This window comes from Callorhinus ursinus, unplaced genomic scaffold, assembly GCF_003265705.2.
Source record: "Callorhinus ursinus isolate GAN/ISIS: 27379988/994484 unplaced genomic scaffold, GSC_fseal_2.0 scaffold4, whole genome shotgun sequence".
In the NCBI taxonomy this organism is placed as follows: Eukaryota; Metazoa; Chordata; class Mammalia; order Carnivora; family Otariidae; genus Callorhinus; species Callorhinus ursinus.
In genome coordinates, this window is record NW_027397066.1 from 49,547,772 (window position 1) to 49,559,986 (window position 12,215).

Below are 12,215 nucleotides of genomic sequence, written 5' to 3' on the forward strand. Positions count from 1 at the left end.
CAAAACTTGAGGGAGGTGTCCACTTGTCAAGATGAGTCCAGTCGTATTCTGTTTCAGTTGTGTGTGGTGATAGTTATCAAAAATGTGTTGACATGATCATAAATAAGGCTAGGATAGTAATGATGACTCAGGCTTATAAATGTAGGTTACAGAAAAGTAAAGAGATTATAAGGGAATGGATGTATTCTAATCTACTGGATTAGAATTAATTTAGAAAAGAGATTATATTACAATGGATGAACCTTCCCAAATATTTAGTGCACACCTAAAATTGCAGTTGCTTAACCCCCAAAATTTATTTTTTTTACTTATGGCCCAATTGATGTTGGTACCTCATGGAAGGAAGGAAGGAAGGCTGATGAAGTCTCAACCAACCTTAACATATGATTTCCACAGTCACCTTGAGTATTGACATCGAGCAGGCAGTCTGAGAAAGAGAGGATCTTGTGTAAAAGGTCTGAAAGAGGCTTACCTCACTTCTACTCCCCTTGCATCAGATAGGACACTATCAGTGGTACCACCGAAACTGAAAGGAAGTCTAGGAAACATAGTCTAGCTTTTTTACCTCAGGAAGATGAGGAATTTGGTGTTATAAACAGCTAGCTGTCTACCACACTTGAGAAATGTAAAGAGTAGGACATGTGAATGATGAGTAGGAATAGAGATGGAAAAATGAAGTGTCCAAGGAGCAAAATCAGCATCAAGATGATATACTGAATTAAAGATAGGAGAAAATATCCAGAAGTAGACAGCAACCAGTATTATAAAACATTTCAGAGAAGTCAGGGGGACTAAGCATTTGGGAAAAAAAAAACTTCTAGATTTTGATAGAAGAAAGACATAACTGATTGTCACAAGAAATACATGTAAAAAGATGGGAGCGAAATTGGAGGTTAAGGGAAAAGGTAGCATTTGTCCATTTAAATAAGGGAATATTGGGCCATCATAAGCAATTTTAACATCTTCAAATATAGTGAACCAGATTTACCTATTATCTTTATGCATTAGCTAGAAATTTGGAGTAAAAAAATTTAAAATTTTAATGTTACATAGAAATTTTCTTTAGAGCAGAAAATATTTTTTTTGTATTTTATGTGTTAATTATTTTGATTTTGAGTATTTCTTTTTTTTAATTTTTTATTGTTATGTTATTAGCCAATATCTTTTAGGGTTTTCCCAATAATTATTTTTATTTTTCTTATCTTACAAATATACATGGCTGGTGTAAGGAAGAATTGCTTTTGATATACAGGAAGAGATATTAAACCTCAGGATCCAAAAGCAAGTCTAGAGTTTTTAGTATATTTACCATAAGTAAAATTGCTAGATTATATGGTAGTTCTGTTTTTAATTTTATGAGGAAACTCCATACTGTTTCACACAATAACTGTACCAATTTACATTCCCATCAACAGTGCACAGGGGCTTCCTTCTCTCCACATCCTAACCAATACTTGTTATCTCTTGTTTTCTTTTTTTTTCTCTTGTCCTCTTGATGATAGACATTCTAACAGATGTGAGGTGATATCTCATTGTGGTTCTGATTTGCATTTCCCTGATCTGTGCTGTTGAGCATCTTTTATGTTGGTCATTTGTATGTTTTCTTAAGAAAAACATCTATTCATTTTCACTGTCCATTTGTAATTGAATTGTTTTGTTTTTTGCTAATGAGTTATATGAGTCCTTTATATATTTTGAATGTGAACCCCTTATAGAAATATGATTTGCAAATATTTTCTTCAGTTCTGTAGATTGCCTTTTCATTGTGTTGAATATTTATTTTGCTATGCAGAAACTTTTTAGTTTGATTTAAACCCACGTACTAATTTTTGCTTTTGTTGCTTTTGTTTTTGATGTCATGTCAAAAAGTCATTGCTAAGACCAGTGTCCAGGAACTTTTCCCTTATACTTTCTTTTAGGAGTTTCCTTCCGGTCATATGTTTCAGTCCTTAATTCATATTGAGTTAAATTTTGTGAGTGGTGTAAGATAGGGTTCGATTTCATTCTTCTGCATGTAGTTACCTGGTTTTTCCAAAACTATTTATTGGAGAGATTTTCCTTTTCCTATCAAGTATTCTTGGCTCCCTTGTGAAATATTAGTTGACAATAAATGCAAGCATTTATTTTGGGGCTAATTCTGTTCTCTTGGTCTATGTGTCTATTTTTATACCAACGCCATACTGTTTTAATTACTACAGCTTTGTAGTATAGTTTGCAGGCAAGAAGTGTGATGCCTCCAGCTGTGTTTTCTCAGGATTACTTTGGCCTTGGGGGGTGTGTGTTTTGTGTGTGGTTCTGTACAAATTTTAGGATTGTTTTGTCCATATCTGTGAAAAATACCATTGGAATTTTGAGAGACTGCATTGAATCTATAGATGGATTTGGGTAGTATGCACATTTTAACAATCTTAATTCTCTTAAAGAGTTTCTCTTAAGCCATCTGATTGATTTTCAATGATGTGCCCATGCTGATTTAGTTGCTCATATGTTTTGATTAGAGAAATATGAAATATTCCATTTTTGAGATATTTTGCCTTGTAGAGCTATTTGTTGATTGATTCAACTTATTAACAAAAATCAAACTTTGAGTTATCAGTCCTATTCTGACTGTAGATTGCATGATATGACCAATACCAGTATTTCTACTGGTGACATTAAAGTTATCACTTTTTCTTTTGTTATGCACTTGATTATAAATCTCAGAGGATATCATAATTATTTTATTTCTGATCTGAGAGTATAAAAGAAATATTCCATTGATAAGGTATAGTTTCTTTCCCATCTTCTATCTTCTAGAATGATATTAAAATACTAAGATATCATATCTGGTCATGGTAAGATGGAGTATTGTGTGAAATAGTAGATTAGAATATGCAAATGATTGAACGATCAAATAACTTTTATTGTAATCTAAAGAAAAATATCTCATAGATACAAGGCATGTTATTTTGCTTTTTTTTTCTTTTTAAAACACACGGTTAGCATTTCAAAACTAATCACAGAAAAATAAAGGCAGTAAAGATTCAGTAAGTAATATACCTAAATATGGAACTTGGCATCACTAGATACCTTGGTTTTTTGGTTGTTTATATTACCAGTTCAGAACATTTAACCTTTGTTGGAAAATGAAAATAGTCCATGATGAATTCCTGTGGCTTATACAATATTGCTGCCTTTGTAACAGGAATGGGAGTGGTTCTCTTTTTCTCTTTCTTGCTCTCTCTCCCTCTTAAAATATTTGTTTAGGTTTAAATCACTTTGTTAAAAAAAATACTTTCTTTCCTAAGAGGAAAATATACTTGTTGAGTACATTAGGAAAAACAAAGTGGGATGTAGGTTATGATCATTGTTTAGGTTCTTGGAGATACTTTGTTGTTAATTCAGGACTAATATTAAACTGTAATTGATAGTGCTTACCTTTGGGTAGAGATTATTTTAAGCTTTCTCAAATTCTAATTAAAGCATTTGTCCCTATTTTTCCACATACAGAGAAAGGGATAATTTAATAGATTACTTTAATAATAATGTTAACACGTTAATGTTAGAAATGTGGCCTCTTAGAAGGAGTTTTCTGACCATAGAGCGGTGGATTTTTTCACAAAGGGCATATTGCTTAATCTTTTCAGTATTTCAGTTTATTTTCATTGCTTAACCTTTTCAGTGTTCTTATCTGTAAAATCTAGGTAATAATTATTTCCCAGAGTCCTTCTGAAGGAGGGACATACCATAAATCCTAGTAAATAGCAAATAAAAATTAGAAGCTTCTTCACTCCTTAGTCCCAGCCTCACATATATATTAGACATACACACAAACACAAGTGGGTATCAACTTATTTCTTTTAAAAAATAACAAAATGTGAATTGGCTTTTGAAAACTGAATAAAACTAATTATTTCTAATTATTCATAAATGTAGCATAGAAGAGATTGGTTGGAAAACATATCACTATAATTTAAAATATATTAAAGAATGTAATGCTGGTATTCCAGATCAGAGAAAGTCCTCAAAGGTTGCTCACCCTATTCGCAATACGTAGGATGCCTTTGTCTCTCTTGTCTGTCCTTTCTTTCAACTTCTTTCTCTAACCTGACAGATTCCAACCCATCATTTGAAGACTCTCTTAGAAATCCTCTTCTCTGAGAAGCATTCCTGGGTCCCCCTACTTCCTGCCAGCTTTGATTCACCCATCTCTAGATTGTTGTTCCTATCACAGAATAAGCATTTAATAAATGTGAATTCTTCAAACAAACCTAAATGTAGTCTATCTCTGATTCTGTTATATCTTTGATGGAATGAACTTTCTAATATTAAAATACAATATTTTAGTTTCGAATGCTAATATTAATGTATCATTCACACTCCTATTTTTTTGCTTTTGATTCTAAATAGCGTCCCTCAAAAAAGCATGTATTTATAACTTCGATTTAAATAAAATTACACTGGGATATTACATTGTCACAAATTGTGGAAAGGATGAACTCATGTGAATTCAATATGTAAAGAGCTAAGAATAATTATATATACAGTGTTATTTCATAATGAACATAAATTTGGAATGTATAACCAATAAAAAGTCCCAGAATGTGTTTTTAGTTGAGAAAGACATAGTTGGGGATTATTTGTGTTGTTGTAGATAGTGGAAGTATGATTTAGGGCAGTAACTGTTTATTTTTGTACATCTTGTTTGATTAAAGAGGCAGTAATAATAATTTTAAACAAGAAAAAAGTTTTCCCAGACGTTGTTGGTCTGTTTTCCTGCTTGAAAACATCAACTAAAAAATGTTTATCTCCTTTTTTTCCCATGATTTTATACTACAATCAGGATTAAGGATTTAATAAACAAAAGCAATCTATGACTATTGAATAGAACTATTATGCGGGAATAAATTAAAAATATTTTGAATTTTATAAAGTTACAAATTTGACCTCTTTTAGGAGAAATAAACTTCAAAGAAATACAGATTTAAAGGAAATTTAACCCAGTACATTCCTTTCTTCTGTGTTTAAACGTTCTTTTTCTCTTTTCTCTTCCTTTCCCTCCCCACCCCCCTCCCTTTCTCCATCCCCTCTTTTCTCTGTGGCTTTCTCACTAGACCTCAGTTCAGAGAATAGTTGCACCAATAGACTACTTCAAATCAAATTTATGAGGCTAAAAATAGTGTCTTAAAGAGTCTTAACTTTATATTTTGAATTAAGAGGTAGTAAACATTATAGCAGGATTGGGCATGTGTGTGTGCACGTGTGCATATTTTAAAAGGTTCCAGTTATGCAAAATTTCAAGCTTGGTGGCTTGAATATCATTTTATATTGTAAAATCTATGCAGAACGGATTTTTTTTTGTATCTGTAGGGCAAGGCAATAATTATATTAATTATCTGAAAATGAAACTCACATACATTTTATACCATAGTTCCCAGCCGAAGTGAATTACATGCTAACAGCAGTTTATATTTAATTGGCTAGGTACGAAAAGAGTATGGGAAATGCCTGCGAACGCATTGTTGTAGTGGCAAAAGTACAGAGAGTTCCATTGGCTCAGGGAAAACATCTGGTTCTCGAACTCCTGGACGCTACTCCACAGGCTCACAGGTAAATATTTGTTCATTAAAATGAAATATCCCTTACCTGTATTCTGTCACGAGTTGCTGTCCTTTCTTGATCAGAACTATTTTCTATCCCAAGTGTTTACGCCATCAAATTTGTTGTTGTTGTTTCAGTGTGTCAAATAGGAATGATTATGACAAACATTTCAAAAACCACATTGCACTAAAATTATGAAATAATAATTGTATAATAATTATTTGCATAATAATTAATGGTTTCAGATTATCCCTAGTTGAATGAATATAGGAGGTGACAAAAGGAATTTGGCACTTTACCCAAAAATTCTAAGAAAGTAATATTTTACATATATGAATCTTAAGGAAATTACATCTCTTAGCCAGTATAATAACTCTCTGTCGCATACTGAACACATGTACTTATTAAATGGTATGTTCAGTAAAAACAGTCCTAACTCATATGATTTGCTGACAAGTTGAAGACGGCTCAGGGCAGCAAAGGATACCATCATAGCATCGTGGACTTAACTGCTGCACGTACTGCTCCCAGCTGTCTGGCACTCGATGTGGCCATGGCGTTGGCTGTCAACCTGGGGAGCCGTAAACCTCCTCGTAACTTTCAAGTAGCCTGTCTGTCATTTTTCCCCGGCCATGGTGTGAGTCCAAAGATTATTAGGTAGAAGTTTCAGCAGCTTGACAATGCTGAAATGAGCCAGGGAAACAAAAGACAGGATGATGTGGGCCATGAGTGAGTTTGAGTTCAGACTAACCGACTAATACTTTGAAGATTTCCTGACCCAGTGGGGAAACCAATCATTTTTTTTTTCAGTGTTGTCAGTTGATTTTGAAAGAAGACTTAAAGTTGATAAACGTGTAAATCAGGAACTTAGGTTTTTCTTAAGCCTTTAACTCTGCATCTTAATTTTTTTTGTAAATTTGGTAATTTTGTATAAAATAGAAAAGATCACTTCAGGTATTCTTTGTTCAATGCTTAATTGTCTTGTAAACTCAATAGATTAAATTTCCCAACAATTCCATTTATAGGCTTAGAAAATTAAATCCTTTGACTTTAAATATCGTTTACAAACATCATATATCTGATTCTCTCAAACACATTCACTGTCAGACTGGACAGTTGTACACCCCTAACTAGCACCTGAATGACTCTTAGAAATGAAAGATAATGAACAATGTTCTCATAATGAAACACTTTCCTCACATTGATGGAGTTCTCTTTTATCTTATGAATAAAACCACATCTGATCTTTTAATCTAATATTTCCAACTAAAATTTAAAATGAATGTATAACTGGCAAACTGTCCTACTATTAATACTTAAATTAACAACCACAAGTTATCATAATAAACCTGAAACTTATACCTACATATAATACACAATTATTAATAGTTTGAATTTTATTTCTTATTTCTATACCTTACTGAGGTTACAAAGTTGCAAATTAGGGGGAACAGATGTACCAGTGTAGGTGGGCTGAGATTTCTGAGTGTAGGACTACTAAAATGGTCAGTTAGAAATCTGAAGTCTCACATAATTGTAGGGTACACCTGGATGATGCTTCTAGCATGAGGCCCTTAGATTCCACACCTTTATTTTCAAACTAATAATCCTTACCTCCACAGCTTTTAAACTGAAATTGCTGAAATCCTGTGTGTCATCCAGCTTCATTAGTTCCTACATGCTTTTCCTATAGCCGAGCTCAGCAACCACCATCACGTAGTCATTAGACAAATGCCATTCATGAAACAATACTATTTGGAACTTTATGTATTATGTTACAACAAAGTTGTGTAATGTTTAGCAATACCAGTAAGCTAAAAGATAAGGCAATGCAGGTTAAGAGAATAATCATAAGCTTGCTGTGTGGATAGCCCTTGGTTTGAATTCTAGCCTTGGCGTGTACCAGCCATGACACAAAACAAGTCACCTAAAAACATTGACCCTCAGTTTTTTCAGCTCTAAAGTGGTGGTGATGATACTGATTTCTTATGTTGTTAGGAATATTGAGATAATATATTCAAAACATTGAAAACAAATTGCAAGTACTCAACGAATCAGAGCAGTCATCACTTAATAGTGTCATTATTACAGAATATAATTTCAGATATATATTTTAAAGCTGTATCATATTTTTTCTTTGCTTTTATGGTTCTCATGTCACAATTCTAGTCTTCGAAAAAAAACCTTACATTGTTTTCTTATGCTTAATATAATAGTAATTCTGATTAACTATGACAATCCAACCCTACATAAAGTAACAGGTACTTAAATCCAGTCTGTTTAGGTAAAAATAATCAATGTTTTTCATATTAACTATGACCTTCCATAGTCTAAAATAGTCACTGATATCAAGGTAAAATTTTGGACTATGGATGTCTTTTTCCACATCAGAGAACTTGTAAAATAACAATCTCTGTATGTTTTATTTTTTACTAAGAAATATTGAATATCCTCTATATAATGGCAATCTTCTAAGCTCTGGAGGTACAGTGGTTAAAAGACAACTTCTCCTGTGATCTGGAGCTTTCATTCCAGTTGTGGAAGACAGAAAATTTATTAACAAACCAACGGAAAATATCAAATTATGAAAACTGGTAGAGATCCAAATGTAGTGATTTGATACAGAAAGCGCAGGTGGCTACTTGGAGTAAGTGCTGGAGAAAGACGATTTTGGAAGATGATATTGACACCAAGATTCTGAATGACAGGAAGGAAATTCAGGGGAAGAGAATTCCAGGTGAGAGAACTCTAATACAAAGCCTTTAAGGTAGGGGAGGACTTGCAAACTCAGGAAGGGAAAGAATGTCATTGGCTAAATTGGGTGACAGTGAATGGGAGATGAAGTCAAAAGAGAAGGCTAGAGATGGATCGGTAATGATTTATAAAAGTATACAAATTTAGATTTTATTTTGGTTACTTTAGAAAGCCAATAAGATGATTTAGAAAAAGAAGTGGCCAGAGATCATCCACGTATAATAAAGATCATGTGGCTTCCATGTAGATAATGGAGGAGCGTGACTGGCAAGACTAAAAAGTGAAAATCCTCTCCACATGTTGCTCCCCCATACTTACTTCCTGGTGCTAATAATCACTTATAAAAGCTTGGTAGTAACCATAATCACACAGCAGATATTCATAGACATGTATAGGATTGGTTTGTGTTTATGTGTGTTTATAAAAACTGTGGACTAAAGTATTGTCCTTCTCACTTCAACCTTTCTTTAATTGTTCTGTCATTTTTTTTATTTGTTTTATTGACTCTGTAGATGAATTTACATTTATCATATGATATTTGAAACATAAAACAATGTATGTAACATCTATTAAATTATGAAGTATAGTAGTAAAATGAACACTTGTGAAGTGAACATCCAACTCAGGAATTGAACATTTTTCCATATATTTTCCCTTCTTTTTTTTTTTTAAAGGTTTTATTTATTTATTTGAGAGAGAGAGAATGAGAGATAGAGAACACGAGAGCGAAGAGGGTCAGAGGGAGAAGCCGACTCCCTGCCGAGCAGGGAGCCTGATGCGGGACTCGATCCCGGGACTCCAGGATCATGACCTGAGCCGAAGGCAGTCGCTTAACCAACTGAGCCACCCAGGCGCCCCATATATTTTCCCTTCTTGAAAACTCTCCCTAATCAATTCCTGTGCCTGCAATCAGAAAACTTTGGTTCTTCATTTCCCTGATGTGTTCTAATAGTTTCTCCACCTCCAAAAAGGTGTTTAGTATTACTTTTTAAAATCTTTTTGGGGGGGCACCTGCGTGGTTCATTTGTTAAGCATCTGCCTTTGGCTCAGGTCATGATCCCGGGGTCCTGGGATCGAGCCCCGCATTGGACTCCCTGCTCAGTGGGGAGTCTACTTCTCCCTCCCCATTCCCCCTGCTTGTGCTCTATCTCTCTCTGACAAATAAATAAAATCTTTAAAAAAAATCTTTTTTTGAAGTGGCATATTATTGTATGTAGTCTTCTGTGACTTGCTTTGTTCACCCCCACATCGTCCTGGTTCATTCCATGAACACTGAAGTGTTGGCTCTCTGCTACATAATGTATACTTTTCCTCTGCCTGCAATATTTTATCTTTTCCTCCTTTTTCTATTCATCTATTATTTGACATAGTGTAGTGAACTGTTAAGCTCCTGGATCAGGAGCCAGTTGAGTGGATTCAAATGTTGGTTTGGTCACTTAATTAAGTCTGTGACACTGGACATGCTAATTAACTTCTAAACATCAATTTTCTAATGAATAAGAGTACTTGACTCAAGGAGTTGTGAGATTTCAGTGAGTGAATAAATGAAAAATTACATAGTATAGAGCCTAGAACATAGAAAGAATTAATTGAAGTGCTTAAAGATTTTACATATAAGATACATATTTTACATATTTTACGTAGGCGTACATATAATATTTATCTTATACCAGGTATTATTTCAGGGTGTGACACATCAATAACAAAAAATAACAAGAAACAAGAAAGACAAAAGAACCTCAAATCTAATGCAGACATTAGACATTAAATATTGAACATTATATACAAATATTAAGAAATAAATACATTATAATTATAGGTCATGTTGTATAAGATGATAATGACTACGGGAGGAAAACAGCAGGGTTAGGTGGGTGGAATAGAAGAATAGGTTTCTTTAAGGAGAAAATATTTGAGCAAAAATTTAAAGAGATGGAGTTATTCATACATGTATCTAGGGGAAGAACACTTCAGGCAGAGGAAACATTTGTCCCAAGCCTGAGGCAGAAGCATGCTTGGCTTGTTGAGGAATGGCAAGAGAACCAGTGTGGCTAGCCCAGGTTAGGGAAACTAACAGAAAATGAGGTAATGGGAGAAGCTCATGTAAATGTCACCTAACAATGATCATAATTCCATCAAATCTGTTAAGATGTCACTTCTTCAATGGGGTCTCACAGACTTCCTAGCCAAGGACATATCCCCTCATTATGTGCACTTAAACATTTTTTTTTAATTATGTAGTCTAATAAACATTAACAAAAGTACACAAAATATAGGTGTATGCACAGTGATTCATTACCCCTCCCTGGGTCAAATATTAGACTGTCGGGAGTACCTTAGAAACCCTTTGAACGTTTCTCCATCATTCACCTCTAATGTAACCACCATCTTAACTTTTAGCAGTACATTTTGTTTTGCATGTGTTTGATACTTATTCACATGAAGTCACCCAGTACCTACTCTCTTCTATTTTCTTTCTTTCCTCAGGCATCTATGTTGCTGCAGGAGGCTATGTTGCTTTTTTATTGTTATTGCTGTATATTGTTCTATATATCCATTTTACCACTGACAGTCATTTGGGTTTGTAGTTTTCAGCTATAATAATTAATGGTTCTATGGAGATTTGTGGGCACATTGTTTACTTTGGCTTTTATTTTTGTGATAATTGGTTGTGTCTAACACTTAACTAATCTAGTAGCTCCATGAAGACAAAGATATTTTTTGTTTGCCTTTTCCCTTTGTATCTCCTAGAGTAGCTTCTGGCATGCAGTAGAGGGTAATTAATATTTTAATTAATTGATGAATTAATTAATAAAACAAATGTGAGAGAATTGTTTCCAGTATTTCAGTTTGAAATTTTGAAGTATTTTTTGATAGAAACATTTCTCAAATGCTCAGGATTTATAATTTCTTATTTTTTTATTTAAAAAATGTTTTAATCTCTTTTATTTTATTTGTGTATTTTAAGTAGGCTCCACACCCAACGTGGGGTTGAACTCATGACCCTGAGATCAAAAGTCACATGTTCTCCCCACTAAGCCAGCCAGGCGTCCCTCCAATTCTTTGATTAGTTTTGTTCTGTATGAGTCTGTGTGTGTACTTGCTGACCTAAAAAAATATATATAAGCAATATTTCTGAAGAATAAACATGCCGCAAGATTTATAAAACAAATTGTCTAGTGTTTTAAGATTAAATACTTCTATTTTTCAAGGAGTTCACATATATTTGGAGCATAATCCATTTATGAGCTTGGGTTTGCCACTACCATTACTAGTAGTAATAGTTCTTAAAATTATTTCATCCTTAAAAAAGCTGAAAATATGTTGTTTCTCCTCACAGGATTGTTAATACTTTTTTGATCCCTAACTCAATAAAATAACAGAACAATAAACCAGAAAAAAAATCTTCTCCTTCCCAAATGAAAAAATATTACACCGCTTTCTTCAATTATCTGACACTTAGAACTGAATTTGAGAATATAAACAATGATGTAAGACTTTTCGGTTCTCGATAAAACTACCTACTGTGAAGAAATGAATAAGGGTGAATTGGCTTCCTTTATCTCCTTCAAAAGAAAGAAAAGTTGAAATCATATGTAACCTGTAAAATTACACTAGTCTTACAAAATATATGGAGGATGTTAAGTTTAGTAGCATTTTAATAATACTGTATTCTTTTCTTACCAAACTTTTTCTTTCTTGCAAGTTTCTGAATTCTTAAAGTAAATCTTTTGTTAATAAAACTGACAATTTAATACATATTTAAATACCCCATTCCCATAAAAGTTACAATGAAAATAATTTGTTTCACTTTAGAAACTAAAATTATTAAATTCTAACCATCTAGAGTACACGTCGATATATCTTCAACATGTTTAAAT

At 33.3% G+C, this 12,215-nt stretch overlaps 1 protein-coding gene across 6 annotated transcripts in view; it reads left to right on the top strand.

The window, feature by feature from the left end:
* The window catches only part of ADGRL3 (adhesion G protein-coupled receptor L3), a 790,703-nt gene that overhangs the window by 745,251 nt on the left and 33,237 nt on the right, over positions 1–12,215 (top strand). For all 6 annotated transcript variants that reach the window (XM_073891741.1, XM_073891740.1, XM_073891744.1 and 3 more), the window contains one exon: positions 5,464–5,589. In XM_073891741.1, coding sequence (XP_073747842.1) covers positions 5,464–5,589 — 126 coding nt within the window. The remainder of the gene's footprint in view (positions 1–5,463; positions 5,590–12,215) is intronic.